Source organism: Parus major, chromosome 1 (assembly GCF_001522545.3).
Source record: "Parus major isolate Abel chromosome 1, Parus_major1.1, whole genome shotgun sequence".
NCBI lineage: Eukaryota > Metazoa > Chordata > Aves > Passeriformes > Paridae > Parus > Parus major.
Genome location: NC_031768.1, coordinates 56,250,377 through 56,272,032, shown reverse-complemented (window position 1 = coordinate 56,272,032; position 21,656 = coordinate 56,250,377). Strand labels below are relative to the sequence as shown.

Here is a 21,656-nt window from a genome sequence, read left to right as displayed (position 1 = left end):
CAGCACTTTGTATATGCAGTTAGCCTCACCAATCCTCTGGCAGACTTCCATTTTTTCTGTCTTTTTTTGATAAAAATTTCCATTAATTTCTGTGTCATGAACAAATAGTCTTCAAAACCTTCGTCATACTTCCCTAAAATACTGTAACATTTTATGTGTTGGACTTCATGCATTTTTCTCAGCCTTATTTGCTCTCAATTTTGACATTTTTTTAAGAGTATCTTTTTACTCTTAATGGCCTTATTTAGTCTGCTGTTTCACCATGCTGGCTATATTTTTGTCCTTTAAAAGTGTTTTTGATAAGTGGTATACAGTTTCTCTGAACTCCTAATATAGTATCTTTAGACAGTCTGTCATACTATCTGCAAGGATTTAGTCTTTTAATTGTCCTCTTCAATTTCCTTTCAAAAAGCTTTGTCGTGTTCGAGTATTTTTTTTTTAGTTATTTTTTTTTAGTTAGATGATTTTGTAGCCTTTTTTTTTCCTTTTTCCTTTTTCTGTTTTCTGTAGACATTATGTAGACATCTGAGAGCTTAGTGGCCAGCATTACAGTGTAATTTATAGTTACTTTTTCCCACATAGCCTGATGAATGCTAAAAGGTAAATCAAGTAAGTGCTGTTTATCCTCTCCTGAGCTCCTTGACTAGTTGTTGAAAGTGCAATGTTCTTCATCATTCCTATATCATTTTTATTTTGGATCATAATTATGCTGGGTTACACTGGCTATTTTCTGACTGTTACATTTGTGAGGTATCTTTTACATCACATTCCTCTCTTAGAACCAGCTGCTGGAGTTCTTATCTTTTAGACTTCACAAAAAGTGTAGAATCAAGTAGATACTTGATTTTGGTCTGGCTACCAATTTGTATGTTCCCTGTTCAATTAGGATTTTATTTGCTGAAGTAAATATTTGCTATTCCCTCTCTGAATGCCATCAACTTTTACTCTGCCCTATTTTTTTTTTTTCCTTTTTTACTCTGCTGTTTGTGATTTAACTCTAGTTGACAAGTTACCTGAGATAACATGCTTTTCTATACCTGTTACTTGTCTTCAATCTAAAAAACATTATCATAGGCAATTCAAATGTCACCAGCCTTTTTCTTCTGCTGGTTTACATAATGCCTCGTCTACGTGAATATATTCCATTCATTGCAAACATTTCCTTGGTTGCTATTAAAATATACCCTTCTCTCTTCAATTTTCAACCCAAAAGAGAATATGAGCTTTAACATCTAAAATTCAGAAAGTAGAAACAGCACCCTACAGAAATGTGGAAATGCTGCAGAAATGTGATGCCATTTTCAGTTCTTTCTTAGGCCATTACAGTAAGACAGAAAAGAAAAAAAGAAGACACAATTATTCCAAATCAATTATACAGACATCCTTAGCTGTCTCTTTTTCATCTAGAATTTTATCTTTTGCTTGTGATTCAATTGATTCAAGTCGGCCTCTTCATAATGAATTTTTATGAGTGAGAGATTTGATAGTTATACCTGTAACTAATGTTCAAGTAAAATTCAATGTTGCACTTCCTTTTGACTGGAAAAAACACCCACACCTTTTATTGGTTGTCTCTGATGACTGCCACAAATTTCCTATTTTCAGCTCCTGATTTTTATTCTCACACTTCCTGGGAGTTTTGGGAACTAAGAATAACCTTTTTAAGTACATGTACAGACATTGTCCATTTTTCCTTGGTATGCTAGTAATATCACATATCAAAGGCAACACTGATATTTTTATTGTTCCCTTGTTGCACAATTTTCCAAATGCCTATTTTAGTCTTGTACCTTACCCTTTTGTCATTATGACTTTTCTCACCCTTGGAAAAATACTTTTAGAGATCTTTCACACACTATTGTTGCAGGATTCCACTTAAGAATATAAACATACATAATTATTACCATTTCCCCTCAATCTAGCACAAATCTTATTTTTTTTTTTTTCTATTTTTCTACAGTGAGGTAGCTGTGAAAACTTGTCCAAATTAACATTACACGTGGATTAGTCAAATCATTTTAGAACTATTTATTTTTATCTTTATTTAGCCTTAAAGTACAGTCTGTCACTTTGCCTGAACTTAAATCCAAGGTGTCAAAGTGAGTAAGAGTAAAGAGAATCAGGACATTTTAGATCTGCAAAAGAATTAGGGAAAAAAATAATGAAAAGAGTAAGAGTATAACAAGGAGAGTATAAGAATATCTGCTTAGTGGTTTGATGCAATTGAGAAAATCTTCTTTGTCTGTTTAACTGATAAGGATTAATTTTTCAGAGTGATTCAATGTAGTCTCAGACAGAAGTAGGTGTGCTTTTACATGCTCTGCTCTTCACTATGGAGGTCTTTCATCAAAGCAATGCCTTAAGATGCTTTTCCACCTGATGTCCAAACCTCTTTTATGGACTTCAGTGTCCAGGATCTGTCTGGGTTGCTGTAGCTCCTGACTAGGCTGCCACAGCTTTGTGGGGAATGCTGCAGCTTCTTGGTTGCATCTGACAAACACAAGGTCATCATACATGAAAGAAGCGTGTTGGTAATGCATCCTCATTCACCCAGTGCTCAGATCCTATCAGGTAGCACCCTCACACTCCTACTTTGTGCAAACAAACCATGGCACTCCAATATCAGGGGTTCTCTGACCCTGAAACTGAGCTCAACAGCCTGGCGACTTTTATATTTTTTTTACCCTGCAGTGCAGAAAAATCACTTCATTGTGTCATCACCAAGGGTCCATTTCACAGAGTTTCTGTAAAGGTTCAAGGTAAAATCCAAGAACATTATGCTAAGAAGAAGGATCACACAGCCATGAATCCTGGCTATGCTGACTTCTGAATCATGTCTGCAACATGAGAGCTGGATCAGGCCAAAGGTGTGCTCAGCATGACTCCAGCCACATGGAAATTATAGGTAGGGCTGTTAAACTAAATAGACAGTTTTCTGCTGTGGCAGTTTTGCACTTATTAAGCCAGATTCAGCCAAAGAATCCATAGAAAAGGAATCAACATTTTGAGCTCCATAGAGTGTCACTCATGTTCTCAGACAAGAATAGGAGTCTTGCAGTTTATCTAAGGGGCTTAACATTTTTTTCTCTGATTCTCATTCAATTACAATATATATTTATTTAAAATTCCTTCATCTGGAACCTTAGGAAAAGATAACTTCTTTCCATTTCAGTTTAACAAAGAGGTTACTGTAACAGCTGAAAGTTGTGGAATATTTGACCCAGACGTGTCCTGTTAATGGCTTGCTTGCTGATTCAAACGAGCGATGCCATCAATGCTGTATTCAGGATTTCCTTACTGAAAAGAACAAAACAGGTCTGAATACAAAGTTATGGAACGCTGCTCTGTCAGGTTGAGCAGCTCAAAGGTAGACAAGGATACCTGCAAGTCTGTTCAGCTGAGCTTGAATTCCTCCCTGATGCATGCTGAGAGTTAGCATTATAGGCTTTACTCTCAGCGGTGACTGCAAGCCGTGTAACTCTTCAAGCATATCCTGCCATTTGTTCTATCCAGCAGAAATGGGTTCCATTCCAAAGGAGCTCTTCCAAATACTTCAAGGAATAGTGCACAAGGAGGGTGAGTTTGGGCAAATAATTAACAAAAAAAAAAAAAAAAAGACAGAACTGTTATATGAAGGGAAACAAAATCCATCTTGTTTACTTGGGAAAAGTGCAAGGATGTAAAAAAAAGGGAAAAATTAAAGTCATATTTCTTGTGAAAAGGTAAAGAAAGGTACAGGACATTAATTTTGTTAAGTACAGTATGCCAAAGTCCATAGGATTCAGGTCTTATCTAACCCTTCAGCACAATTCCAGCTGCCTCTTCTTGTAGCCTGTGACAGCCAGCTACCTCAATCATTTAGATATTGATGTGAAACTTGCTTGTGCTCAACTGTTTACTGGGACAGTGTCCTGAATGGGACCCCAAAACTCTGTTGGAATAATTTTTATTTAATTGCACCCTGATTTGCATTAGAAGAGTAGGAATTAGGTATGTGGATAGGGAGCAGGAGGAATGGTGTATCCCAGCAGATCCACAATATGCAAGTTTGCTGTAGCCATGGAGGTGTTAATGAGAGGTTTGACTTTCCAACCTGTAGCTAACAGATGTGGCTGCTTTTATTTACTGCATTTAAACTACTGGTTTTGTTTACTTATTATTCTTTGCTTCCTCATTGTAGGAGAATCTGACTGGAGCCCCTGTTTATTTCTTGTGATGTGTCTTTTCCATCAAATGACAGACATCAACTGAAAATGTTTTATTTCTAGTCTTGAGAGCTTCACACTCATGAGAGTGGCCTAGAGGGACACAGCTGTCTCATTGTGCAGTGAACAGAGAATTATCCTTGGATGCATCCTGCTCAGCAAAGTCTTAAATATTATGGCCAGGTTCTTGAACTGGCATTGAAAATAAATGGAGAACCAATGGAAAATATGAATTTTTGATAGGACAAGTTGAGGTGGCTTGTCCTCTTAAACAATTTTTTTTTGTTCTGTGGATATTATGCTTATGTCCCTGCCTGTTTTCTACATAATGTTAAGTACAACAGTATGAGCGAGACAAGATTATCACATTTATGATTGCTATCCAATCCAATATTAAAAAAAATAAGATAATGCTTATTGAGGTAAAAACAAAGGAATTTCAGTTCCTTTCCTCTGTGTATCTGATGAGATCTTGAGACATTGTACTACTTGAGTAAGCATAGGGTGTATAATTTCAGGAAACATAAAATATTCCTATCATACAGATATTCAGAATGTTCATTTTTCCTCCATACAGCATCCCATCCTTCTTCAGCTGGCCAACCTTGAATCTGCTGTTCTTTACCCTTTAGATTTAGTCAGTTTTGTGACAACACTACTTCGGGAGATGTAAGGCTGGAGTCCTTGAGTTTGTGGCCCATAGCAGCCCCACCTACACAGTGTTTGTAATACATGTAGCAAGCTTGCAACTTGTGGTCCCAGGAAGGATCATTCCTAAAAAGGCATTAATGTGTTCAAAAGAAGAAGGAAATTTTTAACATTAAAAGGAGCAATAAAAATACAAATGACTGTCCATAAGTATTATCTCCTGATGAGTAAGGATGGGATCTCTCATAGTGTCTCCAACATTAGAATGTTACTTTCACAATTTTATCTGGTTCAAATCAGTTATCCTGTTCCATACAATACATTCTCCATTGTCTAGATGAGAATTTTAAAGAACAGAGGACTTGTGATCCTTCAGCAAGTTGGTTCAGGAAGGTGGATTGATTTTTTTATATGTTCTTTTAGGCACTTGAATCTACTTGAATCTACTCACAGTAAAATTGAAACAGGGTAGAAGCAAAGAGTAGATTGCAGGCAGGAATGATCTGGCTTAGTTTTACATACTGTGGAACCACAGCCTAAAGAAAGGAGAAGCCTGCTTCAGTTGGAAGGTAGGTCTTCACTAGGGATGTTCCCTAGCCCAAAAAATTATGAATCCACACCACAAAACTGCTTAAAACAAAACAAAAATATGGCAAATGCCATGGGTTTTTTTCCATATCTAAGTAAAAATATTACTTTCGAGCAAATGAAGAAGTGGGCATTTCATCAGAAGTTTTCTGAAACTAGGCACTTCTTGATACAGAGGTATAAAAAAAAATAACACATTTTTCTTTCAAACTGTAAATGGCTACTGTGAAATAACTAATTTCCCAGGAGAAAATTCAGACTTGTATTACACACAAACAAATTAAAAAGAATTTTAAAGATTCCTAAATCTATAAAAGTCATATTTTACAAATTAAATAAACACATGGTATTGCAATGTGCATAGTCATGTGCCTTAAAAATTCCAAGTTCATAATAGCAAAATTATTTTTATTTAATTACCCCAGATAAAGTAAGTAGGCATTCCTAAGGCATGAAGTTTCTAAACATCTATAGTATTAGAAGAGATACATTATGAAAGAATTACAAATGCAAATCTACTTTAGGAGGAATTTCTAGTTCCAATAGGGTGCAAGATGGAAATTTTCTCCTTAGTAAAACAGAAAAAAAACCCAACAAATCAGGCATGAGGACTGCCAGTACTTGTGTTTAAATTCTTGCCACATCTCCAGTTGATTGACATCTTCAATAAGCTGTTAATGACCCACTCCATTTGCTTTAAATGAGCCTTAGATTTTTAGATCTGGTGAGTTTTGTAGAATGTTGAATTAAGTAGATTTAATTGCCTTTTTTCTCGGTTTTTGTTTTTGTTTTAGTAATTCATCATTCAAAGGAATAGTACGCTTTGCCATCATAATAAAGTTTCTCAGTAACCTTTCCTTTGATTGAGTTCTAGATGCAAAACTGAGTACTAGCCATAATGAAACAGTATTCTTTCCTGAGCTAGGCTGTGTGTATTAGGTAGCAGTTATTCATAAAATAAGAGCCTTTCTCCTGCTGGCTTTCAGTGTTTTAAAGTAGTAATTTAGCATCTGTCTTGGAAAGAGCTGTGAGCATGTTGGAAATCAAAGATGACTCTAGTTCTGTTCAAGAGATGTTGGGTTGGTACTGCATTTTTTTAGCATATTTTCTTTCCCTCTACTTTGGTACTTTCAGTCCTTGGGGCACAGAGCTGAGAAATATAGATTGTAGCTATCATGCCAGATAAGGAAAACAGCGTAAGTGATGATGCAAAATGTATTTTCTCTGACAGTGAACAAGCAGAGACTGGCTTGTGTAAAACAAATTTTTACCATCTGACTGCGATGGGCTATTCTCACCACAGTGATACCTGCTGTGGAGCAGTGTTATATTTAGTTGCATTGTAATAGCATTTCTTTCAACAAGTGAATTACATATCGTAGAGACGTGGTGGCACAGGCAACCATAGCTATTAGTACACAATCAGCATTTTCTATTCAGACATGAAAATCTGTATTGGTGCCAGACACTATGTAACCTGTGCTTGTGACAGAGAAATTATTGACAAGAGGGCTGTGAAACAGGGAGCTGGATATCAAACTGCCTATGAATGTAAGACTTCGTTGCAGCAAAACAAATAGAACCCTAACTCTGCCCGGCAAGAAAGAATAAAAACTTAGAAGACATGATAATTAGTGAGCTCTCCTACTTCCATTCATGTTGGATGTTCATATGGGCAGAACTTCACTATATAAAATCTGAACTCAGTCCTCTGATGCTGACTTGCACACTAGTCAGCTTTCCACAAATGCTTAGCTAGCTCACGTCTGCATAAGGTGGAGTGTGTACAGCTGCAGTTCTTACATGTACATCATGGAGGGTGGAAGTCCATGTGAACTTGAGCAGAGTACACTTCCTGTGCCTCTCTGGATAAATTCTGCAGTCTGTACTTCCCTTCAGAAGGAGGATAGCCAAGGGACTGTGCTTATCTGGTAGCCACTGCACTTTTGAGAGAAGGGAGTATGCCATTAGCTGAGTTAAAATGAAATACAATATCCAGTTTAAAGTAGTCACCGGGCTCTCTGTGACCTCATCCCTGCAAAACAGCAGCTAATCAGTGTTATCTGGCAGGGCTGTATTATGTTCCCCCTCATACAATTCCTATCTGCTCAACAAATGACATATGATCTTCCATCCATCTTTGTGTCTCCAATCAGCATAAAATCTGTTGGGGGAGTGAGGAAGGGGCAGAAGGAGAAGCAGACCTCTGCAGCTCGATTACAGAGAGAACAATTTGTTTTTGTAATTAGAGCTCAGCAGTGATCTCTGTTTCACTGATACTCAGCTCGGTGTAAACAGAACTCAATTTTGACAACTGTTTAGCTCACGGCACAGTTTTAAAGTATTAAAGGATAATGGAAGACTTATTAGATTAGCTTTTGCCATGATCTTCTAGTGTCCCAGATAATTATTATTTGTGATAGAGCTGAATGGTTTAGTCTTGTGTTATTATTATGCATGCATTTCTGCATAATACTTTATCTGCTATTGATGGGCACTAAAATACGTATTAGGAAGTATACATTTATTCAAATTGCACAGATATTAGTGGTATTTCCAAGTGGATCAAATTGTTCTTTTTGTGATTTTTATTTTGTTTCCATCATAACAGTTCTTAGTTCCTAACTTATATTTTTTTAAAAAAATCTGTAGTTATCTTCATCATTATTCTTATTCACATTTATGATGTGACTTTTACCACAATCCTTTGATCCAATCATGACATTACATTTATCCCCCAGCATTTTAACATTCCCTTGGTTTCATGTGGTTCACTGTTGCATAACTTTTTCTTACAGTATTACCTTTTCTATCTTTCTTATTCAGTATTTTAAATCATTCCTGATAGTCACATACAGTATTTCACCTTGTTATTTGACTTTTCCTCTAATTACCTTTTAATTATGATATGTTGTTTCTACGTCTGATGTTATAATTAGCATTTTTCCTTTTGATCACCTTTTGTCTCACTTTGCATAAGGTATGTATTTTTAATCTTTTCACCACTTTTCCCTACACAGTTTTACCTTTCTTATTTTTTTTTTTTTTTTTCTGGCTAACCTCATTCCATTAGTTTGACACCTTATCCTGGTTTTGGCTTGGAAAGAGTTCATTATCTTCCTAACAGCTGGTGCAGTGCTGTGTTTTGTTTTTAGTATGAGAACAATGTTTGATAACACACTGATGTTTTCAGTTTTTGCTAAGTCGTGCTTACCCAAAATCAAGGACTTTTCAGGTTCTCACAAAGGAGAAGGCAGAAGGGATACAAGGATCTGGACAGGGGCACAGCCAGGACAAGTGACCCTAACTGGCCATAGGGACATTCCATATTGTATGGCACAATGCTCAGCATATAAACTGTGGGGAAAGCTGGCCAGGGGCTGCTGCTCGGGAGCTGGCTGGGCATTGGTCATTGAGTGGTGAGAAGTTGCATTATGCATCAATTTATTTTCATTTTCTGACCCATTAAACTGCTTTTATCTCAACCCACATGTTTTTCCCCTTTTTTTTTTTTTTTCCAGTTCTCTCCATCATCCTGCTGCAGTGGGGAGTGAGTGAGCAAAGCTGAGTGGTGCTTAGTTGCCATGCAGGGTTAAACCATGACACTCCCCTCTGATCAGAGACATTACCTCTAATATTTTTTTTTTTAATTTCCAGTTAATATTTTGCATACTGTATTGTCCTTGTTTACAGCAATGTAATTTTCGTTTTTAAGATGTCTGAGTTTGCAACTTCATGGAAGTTCAGTGTAGATTAGGGCGATACACTTGAAGGTGATTACATGATCAACCTTGGACACAGCCTAAATTGCTGGAAGACATGAGTTAAAAAAAAAATAAATTCTGTAGTATTTTCAGTTTGAATAATTGCTCTCTCTTAAGGCTCATCAGGAAAGCAATGTCAAAGTGCATTTAACAAAACATGAGTAGTCCATGAGTGAAATGTGGTTGTATTTTCATCTGTCTCCAAATGAACACTGGTGTCTAACGTTATGAAAGCACAAGGACTTCTTAGGGCAAAGACAGATCCGTCAAGGTTAATGGCCCCAAATCCTTCCTGTCCTAACCCTCTTTTAATGTTTTGGGTTTTTTTCTTTGCAGTTTACTTCTTAAATTTACTCTTCAAAACAAGAGTCCAGCAAGAAAAAAGTGTAACAATAACTGCACTCTGTGATCCACCTCACTCTATCTTTTATATAATAATCTTCATGCTGTGCTCATTCTAGTGTGCTGCCATCCAGCAGGATGGTCTGTTGCTAGTTTTCTTCATGTTACCCATTTCATGCTCATGATTAGTATTCTTGTTTGTTCTTGCAAAATGTGGTAACTCAAAAGCATCCAGGCTTTTCAGCCATATTTTCAATTTGGAAGTGAAAGGCATGCATCTATTTCTGAAGAAATCATTCTTGTGAAATGGGCATAGAGCAAAAGAGGAGATTGCTATAATCGCTCTGTAGTAGGAAAAAAAGGATTATACACACACACACACATTGATATGTGTGTATATATATATATATATATACACTTCTTGCACATATACTGCCAAGTTATCATGAAAAGAGCAGGTTGTTTCCTGAAAGTCAACCTTTTCCTACACAGCTTTTATTGTGTATTAGGTATTTCTGTTCATTCTGTTGATACTCAACACAGCAGTCTCTGAGTACCTTCCAGCAGTGTAATAAGCTCTTGACTTAAGTTCTCTCATTTTTTCTCTAGAAGGAGAAAACAGCTGAGTGCACCATTAAATTAATGCATTTTTGGTAGCCTGTGTCCCAAAGGAGTCCAATTCTAGTTAAAATTTGTAATTCTGGTTGAACTATGGCATGTCATACAGAGAACTGAATACTGGAGCAAGGGTTTACTACTTTCTCCTTTGCTGAGACAGTTTTGTAGCCAAGGCTGTATAGGCTGTTGTTTGTGACAACTTCATGCTAATAAGGAACATAAAAGTTAAGATAAGTGACATATGTAGTGAGAGAATCATTGAATGGTGTGGGTAGGAGGGGAGGTTTATAGATCATCCAGTCTAACCTCTCTAACAAAAGCAGGACTCAACACCCTCATTGTGAAAAAAATTCTTCCTTACATCTAATCTGAACATATATTTCAGTTTAAAACCATTCAACTGTGGTTCTGACACCACAGGCCTTGGTAAAAAGTCTTTCTCCGTCTCTCTTATAAACCCCATATGAATACTGATAGGTTGCTGTAAGGTGTCACCAGAGCCTTCTGTTTTCCAGGCTGAATAGACCCAACTCTCTCAGCCTGTCCTCACAGAAGAAGAGCTCTAGCTCCCTGACTATTTTTTTGGATCAACTCTAAACCCTCTGTAACACATCTTTCTTGTGCTGAGAATAACAGAGCTGGACACAGCACTCCAGGTGGGGTCTCATTTGAGTGGGGTAGTGGGACAGAATCCTCTCCTTTGTCCTGCTGGCAGCAGGCTACCAGGATGTAGCCCAGGATACCTTTGGCTTTCTGAGCTATGAGTGCACATTGTTGGATCATATCCATTTCTTCATCCACCAGAAACTCTGACTCCTTCTCAGCAGGGCTGCTCTCAATCCATGCATCTCCCAGTATTGATGTATTTCATTTGGGTTTTTTGAAATTCATGAGGTTAAAGGTTCTTGTTCCTAAGTTTTGGTAGCCAAAGGGGAAAAATAAAAAATTTTAAAAAAAAAGAAAAAAAAGCTTACTAAAATAGCATTTGAATCTCTATATTAAGAATTTAAACTGAAATTCTCTCTGATAGAGCCTCTCTTTTTCCACAGACTACGTAGGGAACATAAAAAGGCCAACTTCTCAATTTACATATCTAAGCAATGTAGCCCTCCCAGAACACAGATTATTTTATTCTTTATACTGGTAGAATTTCAGCCCAGGAGACTAGAATATAGTTGTGAGAGTTTCACAATACCTTTGTGAGTCTTTTAGGACCATTTGCTCTGCTGAACTAGTAAATATGCCTTCATAAGCTGGTGCTTTCCAAGTACGTCCCTGGTGAAGGCAGCATCATTTTCCTGAGATAAAGAGAGAAAAAGCTGTTGGCTAATGTTCACTTTTCGGTCCATATAATGTGAATTTTATCAGGTAATATACATGACAATGATCTAATGCTGATATTTAGGTAAGACCTGAAGGTACACTGATAATTATACTGGTCACTGTAAGTGTGGGTCCTAGGTACCACTGTTGATCATTTCTGACATAAAGGTATAGCACATTCTCTCTAGATCAAAGATGCTAGACAGATCTCGTGGTTTAACAACACAGAAGTAGAGAAGTATAGAATAATTAATGTTTTATCTTTCTCTTTAGATCAATACCCAGTATACTGCCAAGTCTAGTCCATGACCAAGTCCAGACTGAGTTTTCAAGAATATTAAACTTGTGTAGATATTTTTTTTAATTAATTAACACCTTCCTGAGATTACTCAGGATTTAGATGACTGGATAGAGAATGTCAGTTTTATTACAGTTGGTGATTCTCAGCATTTTTTGAATACTCATTTTTCAAAGTAAAGAGAGCTTACTTATTTGAATGTCTATTCCTGTTAGGATTGGAACCAGCCACCTTCTAGACACTGTTTGTCTTCCTGAGCTGCAAAGGGCATAATTCAGATTTTTTTGAATTAACATTTTCTTAGGGATAAATTTCTTTATTTTTTTTTTTTGTGAATAGCTATATTGAAGTTTGAGGCCTTTGGTAGACACATACCTTGCATGACTCAATTATGAACAATGTATCAATTAATTATTTTTTTATTATCTATTAAAAGATCTATAAATAGGCACTAATATCTAAATTACCATACCAGAACAGCTTGTTCTGTACAGAAATACATATTTTATAATATTAACATTGTAAAAGCAGCTTTGTGCAGAATGTTATATTTACAAGACTAGAGATTCAAGCAGCAGATACCAGATAAAACTTTTTTCTTGTGAACTTTGACAACAACGTCAGAAAACTTTAAAGTGGTGAAATCTGGAGGTAAGAAAAAAAATCAGCTCTCATGAGGAGGAAGAGAATTATCAGAATACACAGAAGAACACAAATATTGAAAACGATTTAAATGAAATATCAGCAAACCCTAACTGAGGCTTTTCAACTTTTTAAAAAGCATATTTTAAAGTCAGGAAAAATTCTCTCCACAAAGACAGGAAGACATTATTCTGAGAGCTAGCACATCTTGGTAGAACCTTGCAGTGATCTTGTGTATATGTATTAACTATATTTTTAGAGTTGTACATGAAACATTACTTAACAGCAATTACAAAATCTGTTGTTGGTGAATACTAGGAAAAAAGATCTTGAATTCTGTGTATTGAAAGAGAAGGGAAAGAAAAGAACAGACAAATTAAACCTGTAAAAAATATACTTTTCATAATATCATAGAATGATTTAGGATGGTTTAGTTTGGCTCTTGAAAATTATAAAACTTTCAACTTCTCTGCCATGGGCAGCAACATCTGCCACTAAACTAAACTAGTTTGCTCAGAGCCCCATCCAGCCTATCCTTGAGCACTTCCAGATTTGGGGTATCCACAGCTTCTCTGGGTAATCTGTGCCGCTACCTCACCACCCTCACAGTGACCATTTCCTTCCTAATATCTAATCTACAGCTACTCTCTTTCCGTTTGAAGAAATTCCTCCTTGTCCTGTCATTACATGCTTTTGTAAATAGTGTCTCCATCTCTCTTGTAGGCTCCCTTCAGGTATGGTGTGCAGAAAAACTCTACCATAAACCATAGCGTAGCCTGTTCAATCCCACATAAAAGAGCTCTTTGTGTTTGTATTGAAGATGCTGTTATGTGTTTGTTTTGTTTTTTTTATTTTCTCTTTCTCACTTTTCTTCCCTCCCCTCCCTCCAATTAATCTAATAAGCTTCATTAAATTGCAGTCTGGATGGATTAATTCCAGGAATCCTAATTTTCTAGGCATGCAGGAGGGCACTGTAAATTGCAACACCCTCCACGGCAGGTAGTTCTAAGCAGATTTTGAGGGTAATTTCAGGATATACCGGATGCAGGATGTCTTTCAGTTTCTTCCCACATACTTCTGCTTCCAGTCTTCCTCTTCTGCTTTGATTCCTTTTCTGGGGGCAGGTAAGGACGATGTGGAACAACAAGAGTTTTCTGCAACTTCGATAATTTAAAAGTGCAACTATCAAGATAGGCCTTTCAAGTATACCGAAGAACTCCTTCATGAAAATAATATTTTTTCGCAAAGTAATATTTTGCATTACAAAAGATTTTTTCTGTTTTGTATGCACATATTTATGGCTAACTTGACTGGGCACATTACAAAAGCTATCCATGTAATCTTTCATTATTAAAGCAGCTTCTAGCATTAGAAAGCTGTTAAAAAATATCAAATGCTTTTCCTTACCTTTTGAAAAAGGGGCATTTGAAATTGGAGCTTGGCTTTGGTTGTGGTTTTTTTTTTTCTGGGTTTGGTCTTTTGTTCTTTGGTGTTTCTTTTTAAGTTGAAAATGATTGTTAACTTTCTGCTTTGGAGATAAACTAACCATCTTCCAGAGAAACAAAAGAAAAATGAATAATTTCATAATCCATAACTTTCCTAAATCTAATTTTGCCCCTCAAAAAAGATACTAATGTTTCAGATTTATTTAAAATGCATATTCAGTTAAGAAATATGCTTTTATTCATCTTTCTCAAACTTACTTTACTAGACATGTCATTATTCAGTGGCAGAATTTCTCTTTTACTTTAAAATAAAAAGTTTAGAAGCTGCAGATTTGTGACCCTCTTAAAAAAAAATGTTTCATAGCTAAACTAGGAATTTACATGTGTCTTCTGTGCTAATTTTTAACAATTCATCATGTCTTGTGAGAAAAATGAAAGAAAATATTTTTCTTTCAGCAGCAGACATCAGATTATGTGGTGTCTCAGTAACAAAGGGTAGTATCTCATCCATATTGTATATAATGCATTAAATATGGAGTGCAAATAAATGTAAAAAATTCATGCAGCAGATAGGCTGAAAAATGTTAAAATCAACATTTTTGCACAAGCACCCAGAATATATGGAAAACATACAATAGTTTTCTGCCATACCAAGAATATAGAACTAAATCAGTGACAATGTGAATAAAACCCCCAAGTTTTCCAGTCCTCAGTTTTCAAACAGGAGCAGTTACAGATTATTAAACCCATAGGGAAAACTTTTACCCTTACCAGGTTTGCTAAGATTCATCTCATATAAACTCATTCAGCATTGAAGGAGTAATTCCAATTACAGTATATATGTGAATCTGAAGACAGAATCCTCTAATTACAATAGGTTGTACATTCAAATACATTCACTGTGGTTTTTTTACATGTACCACATAAAATGAAATCCATTATATTTCTGCATAGTATTTTGTAATTTGTATCTTCTTTTTTTTTTCTTTGTATGAACTGAATATTTCCTAGAATTTTAGTACTTTTTTCAAAGTTACCCTCACTGCAATAACTCTTGGTTATGGGACATGTCAATCCTCAACTTATTTGAATATTTTTATTCCAGATGAATTAGAATCCTTTATTTATCATAATAAGAATATCCTTTGGAAATTAAGGGGAAAACCAGCATTTTGTACCTGTTCCTCTGTAAGAAGGAACCCTTATGTTTTAGTGGATGTTTTGAATATCTGGCAGTGTAGGATTTTTCCATCTCTTTTAGTCTAAATGTCAAGTTCTAATTACTGAAATGAACTGTTTGTAAAATGAGGAATATTTATCATGGAGCCATGACTACTTTTGAGATAAGTTTATGTCAAATGAAAAGCAAAGTGAATTTATCTTGGAAAAAGAATACATATACATAGACATGTACATAGAAAGACTACAAATCTTTATACAGAATATCTTTAAAAGGTCTGAAAGTCTTTCTTTTGTGGCAGACTACGGATCTCAGTCAAATTCCTTCAACTTCATCTAGACAAACTCTGCTTTCCTGCTAAGTGTGCTACATATCCAGTTAGAGCCTTATAAACATGTGCATTTTCCAGACTTACTTTCAGGTGCTTCCATATGTTATGAGAGCATATTCAAGATCAGGATAGAAATGTATACAAATTAGATGAGAAGCCAAAGGAAAAAAAAAAAAAAAAAGGAAACATCTGCAGTGCATCAATGGGAATAAAAAAATGTTTAAGCTGCCTGTTATTAACTGCTCAACCTGTTTTATGCTGGATTTCTGCATAATTATGTTACAGGGGAGGGGAGAAAACAGATGTTGAATAAAGATTGAAAATAAGAAAATGAGACTGCTAGAAAAAAATAGTTGTGGTTGCTCACAGCTAGACATTTTTTGGCAAGACTTTTAGACAGCAATCTATTTCTCAAATTCATTGCCCATTTCTGCAAGATTAATGTAAAACAAAATGTTTCTTTTTAAGTCTGATCAGTTGAACAATTATACAGCTCCAATAATCCCCAAGTCAGTCTTTCAAGAAAGCAGTTGAATGTTTCCTCAAGCAGTTTCATAAATTAGATTAAATTAATATCATATCAGGTCAGAAACCCTATAAGCTCTTTTCATGGGAAGTTGTTGATAGCTTATGTAATTAGCTGCTTTTTTTATCCTTTGCAAATATCCAGATAATCCATACAAGATACATTTTTTCACAATCTTTACAGAATAAATGCCATCAAACTATACTTCTGTCTTTTCTATGTTTCTCACACTTGTGTCATGTTTTAAAGCCAACAAAACTATAATATTTTAAGAATGTCTCAATTTTTTTTTCCTCTACTTAGTTGATATTTTCCAGCACTGGGTCTGAATGCATTAAGAAGTTTCTAGATAGAGCTATCTAAAAAAGGGGGCTGAAACTACGTGTAGGCACTACACTAAATCATTTGCATCACTGCTACACTGTATTGTCTGTTCTACCCTGATTATTTACCTGAGTGAGAGTTATTCGTGAATACACTCTGTAGTGGCCCTTGACTAAACGTGTGCTTTATTGCAACTGCTAACACACGTTTTCAGACATGGCTATTCACAGGATTAAGACAAAATCAGAAACCATTTTGGAAGAGGGATTCAGATGTGAAATGAATCCTTTCTCCAAAGTTTAATTTTCTTCTTGTTAACTAAAAATATTTTATTTTTCAAGCATTCCCGACTTTGCTTTCCTTTGCTATCCTCACCCTACATACCATCACAAGTAGACTTCAGTCTGTTGATCTGCTTCTTTCAGGTGAGCAAATACTTCATCTGTTAGCTGTCTTCTCTTGTGATCCAAAGTATACATGTGAGATTATAAAGATGTGTAGGGTTTGTTTTTTAAAAAGTTGGAGCTTAAAAAAAAATCACATATCAGAGCTTTATAGACAGTTATTTTTTGAAGACCTTGCAAATAATTTGATGAAGAAACTGCATATTTGTATTATTTTTTGCATTTAAAGGATTTGGACATAAAAAACCTGTTCAGAATGATATCACTGTCTTTGTTTTGTTCCTGATAGAAAAAGATAAAGAAAGCATGCTATTTGAAAGAAGTAAAGATGTGTAAAAAAAGACTGTGTGAACCCATATTACTTTGGGTGTGCTGTGTGCATGTACCTTCTCTAAATAGATTCTTATTACAGATTGCAAGTAAATAGCAGTAGTTTGATGTTATATTATGTTTAAAATCCCAGCTACACCATTAGCACCAATCTCTGCAGGAATGCATGGTTCACAGCTACTGACTGGTAGGTTGATGGATCTGTCTGTAGAATCAGAACAAATCAGCTATGATTCATTTTTTGCCACAGATAAGCCATAAAACAAAGACAGCAGATTGATGGAGGTTTAGTTTTTCTGCTCTTGTTTTAAATAGTGGATGTAGAACAGGTTCTTCTATTTTATAGCCTGAAGCTGAACTGTCAACATAAAAGATGTACGGACTTAATACCTGAGAGCAGGGCAGAAGAATGACTTCCCACTTTTTTAAAGAGCAGATTAAACCCTGAACAATATAGCTCATTACTACCTAGTCTAAATTTATTGTAAAGGCAGTTTTTGCTAAAGCATGAAATATTTTGTCTTATTACCTACTTTACAGAAAGACACAAATTTCAGCTGAGAATGAGAAAGTTTTTCATTTACAACCTGCCAGTTTGTGCTGGGAGAAATTCTGTACCTGACCAAAACCATAAAGCTTGAAAAGGCATTACTGCTTTTTCCTTATGTGAGTGAATGTGACTGACTCTCATTTGGTGTCATGTAGCTGCAGTCAGTATGCAATTATGAGTTTATTAAATCTGTACTTGTTGAGGGAAGCCCCCAGAATTCATTAAAACACTCAAACTAAACCAAAGGTGATAACCATTCAGGTTTTTGTTCAGATCTGGAGATTAATTCTATGGTTTATTTTTAGTTCTGGATATTTTTTTTCAATTAAAAAATAAAATTGTGGTGACTTCAGAAAACCATATGCCAGCTCTCTAAATAGCATTGATAGAACATTACACATTTTGCAGAAGGAACAGAATAAGAGAAACCTTGGCAGAAAAAAAACCAGAAGATCAAGTGAGAAACAAAAGACTGAAGAATAAAATATAAATAAAGTAGTTTTTAATGATATATTTCTTTTACATATTTGGCAATAGCTTATAGTTCATTAAAGCAAACATACTTTTCAGAAAGTATTTCTCCTGTTCATCATCCCAGATATCCAAATTTATCCCCTAAAGGAGATCCTCTATATGTGCATAGGATAAAAAGTCCTGCTGCATTCATGTCAGCTCACCTCCTTTTGACTAAAATTCTGGATGTGTGGAAGAACTGCAGTTAGACCTTAGCTGGAGTCCACTTCTAGACATCTCTTAAAATTCACTACTTTTTTTTCCCACCAAGAAGAATTAATTCTTTACTTGAGATTGTAGAAGCAATTACAGACATGTAATTTTGCTATTTATGACAACCAATGTTGGTAAAACAATTTCCAAGTTAAAATGTGCTGAAATGCAGTATTGTGTAGAACTTATTAGACAAATAACATTTTATTTTCTACTTTTGTTTTATATCAGTTGGGGAGAAAAATCCAAAACAATCAAACAAACCATACATAACACAGCTGAGCTTAACCAGCACCATTTAAATAAACTAAAAGTTTAGTTTAAAATGTTTTATGAAGCAGATGATATAATTTTTATGATCACAGACTCCTTTTTGATTTTATTTTGGTTTTAATAGGATGTTGCCTTTAGTCAAAGAAGGTATATACCCCACATTCCCTTTGCTGCATGCTTGCCAACACATATTATGACATACTTGTAAATTTTTGCTTGTGCTTTGAACTCTTTCTATTTCTCCTTTGACAAATTCTCCATCTTAAGATTTTTTTCTACTCATGTATAAAATTACATGCTTAAGCTTGCTAGGTTTAAAGACTGTTGGCCTGATAATTTATATTAATAAATTTACCTTCCTTATGTGATCTTGGATGCTGATTTGATTAAAATTGTATCCAATAAATGATATTTATTGTATCCTGGAGGTCTGAAATATAGTTCACACTGGATGGATGCTTCTTAGTAGGAGTATTTCTTCAGGTTTTGTTTTTTGTTTCTCCCTAATATTTATGTTTTGCTCTAATAGAAATATGTTGGCCTCTTGTGGTTAATATTTGTCCTGTTATCTCTTGAAACTTCTTTCATGTCCTTTGCTCCAAGTGTGAGTACAGAAGCTAATCTGCTTGATTTTTTAAAGTAGCACTAGGTGATACTTTTTTCTTATGGAAGGGATAGAAATTTTTAAGTGAATTAAATTAGTCCTTTCCTGACTAGTGTAGGATGACATGGTTTTCATTAATTGTGTGTGTTCTACGTGATGTGACACAGCTGGGCACAGCATGCTGGAGCGTGTCTTCCAAGAAATTTCAAGACAACTTTCTTGAAAACTGCTGTGAAAAAATAGCACATTTTTATAGCAAGAGTGATTAATCAAAATAGGACTTTCCCTAACACAGAAACAAAAAGAAACCAATTGGATGCCACTTCTGCAGCTCTGCTCATAATCACTGACAAAATTATTTGCTGTGTCTTGTTACAGAAGACTTTATTTAGGGTAGGGAACCAAGTGTTTTCAAGTATTTCTGCCAAAAGATGGTAACCAAAATCTACATTTAGATATTTGGAGTGCCAATTTGATCCATATTCATACACCTAATTAGGGATTTAGGTCAACTGTAAATATCCACATTAGCATGCACATGATGTTGATTCTCTTAAGTAGTACTCTGTATGTTAGAGTGGGAAGTTGGTCACCTGTCTCACACATGGACACCTTCCTTGGAGGAAGGATCAGAATCTGGTGCCTATGTCCCTCTGACATTCCTTGTAAAGGTGTAAATGTGCGTACCTGTGAACAGCACAGAGCAGTACTGCACATCAAATGGAAGTGTCTGAGTCAATTCAGTGTCAGAGTCAACCTGGACACTTTAGGGAATTTTTTCAGGATAGTCTGATAACTAGTGAGTTTCTTCAGGATAATTAGGATAATCTGCTTCTCCGTGAGCTGTCATTTAAACATATTTTACATTGATTTGCTTAGAAAGCCATATTTGAAAAACTTGGCCAGTAAGTGGTTTATGGTACCATTAATGATCTCCTAAGTCTGTTTCAGATATTCAAGGGAAAAAAGAAATCCTATGTAGGAAAATCAGTCTTTCAACAACAGTTATGAAAAGAATAACTCAATTTTTTCTAGATATATTTTCAGAGGTTTTTAGTAATAAATGTATGAAATTACATTCCATGTCTGCACATTTCCCTGATTACCCATAACTTCTGATCCAGTATCTATCCCAGGATGCAGGACTCAAAAGTAAGTTTCCACAAATTTTGTGGATATAGACAGCTGTAATGGACTATGTAAGTGTTCAGTATCAGTGGAAAACTGATGTCACAGATTATTAGATGCTGAAGACTTGACTGAAGAGAGTCATTAACAATGCCTCAGTTGCTTAGAAAGCTTCAAGCAGACTGTGGCTTCCGAGACATGTTAGTCAATACAAAAATTTTCAGAAAAGAAGCTTTAATTAGTTCCACTGCTCATGGCACTATGTGTTATTGTAACCAAGTTATTTTTGTAGACAGTGCAACAGAAACCAGTCTAGTCAGCAGAAGCAAGCACAGGGCGACAAACAGCCCCTTGGAACATCTCAAGGCAGACAGAATGCAGAATAGGAATAGGAATATTAGTGGGACAAAGATTATAGAATCAGGGAATCATAGAAAAGCTTGTGCTGGAAGAGACCTTAAAGATCCATCTGCTTTCAACATCCCTGCCATAGGCAGAGAAAACTTCCACTAGGCCAGGTTGCTCAAAGCTCCATCCAGCCTTGCAAAAAATATTCAAAATTTTTAAAAAGTTTAATTTTCCTTTGGTGACACATGGAAAGTGAAAAGATGTGGGCCACTAAGATTTTCTCAGTTGGTCAGAGCATGGTGCTAATAATGCAAAGATTTTGGATTCAATCAATGTACAGGCCATTCACTCAAGAGTTGAAGATCCTTGTGGGCTCCTTCCTACTTAGAATATTCTGTGAAATCTGTAATTGGCAGTGAACTGGCTCTCCAAAAATAAGGGACAAGCAAACTTACTTCTGAGGCTCTTGGAAGGCTGAAAAAACATTTGATTTGCATATATTGAAAGAATATACATTAACTGAATGCAGGGGCTGTTGTCTCTCTCTTTCCCTTCTCATAAAAACAGAACATTTCTATTTAGAGGAATAAATTAGGGATACTTAATAGCACTTCAGCTTCTCCTGATCTGGTCCCAGGCCCACTTTACTGAATGATGGATTCTGCACTCCTTTAGGAGGTCTCCATAAGAGGGAGATAAATAAAAGGGTCTCCCTTAAAAGGAGATAAATACAAAGGGAGATAAATAAAAAATAAATAAAGGTCTCTATAAAAGGGGCAATGATAACAACACAGCATGTGTTGAGACTGCTACAGATATTTTGCTTTGTGCATAAGAGATAAGCTGTTGTTTCTTTGTCTAATTACTAATTATTCACAATTATCACCAGCTGTATTCATGGGACAGAATACACTTTTATCATAGAATAAGATTTCAGTATATGTTCTTTCTGATGCCTTATAGAATCTTATTACATTATCCTCTTTCTGTGATTCTTTGCCTGCTTTTTCTCAAATATCTCTAAAGCTGCTGGTAAGAGAAGGCATTTTAACAGATATC

General features: G+C 35.6%; 1 protein-coding gene across 5 annotated transcripts in view; it reads left to right on the top strand.

Moving 5' to 3' along the window:
- PCDH17 (protocadherin 17) overlaps nucleotides 1-21,656 on the top strand; it is an 88,164-nt gene that overhangs the window by 44,741 nt on the left and 21,767 nt on the right. For 2 of the 5 annotated variants that reach the window (XM_015641746.3, XM_033514449.1), the window contains exon 4: nucleotides 16,576-16,659. The exons of the other annotated variants lie outside the window; for them this stretch is intronic. In XM_015641746.3, the coding sequence (XP_015497232.1) occupies nucleotides 16,576-16,659 (84 nt within the window). The remainder of the gene's footprint in view (nucleotides 1-16,575; nucleotides 16,660-21,656) is intronic. 5 annotated transcript variants of the gene reach the window in all.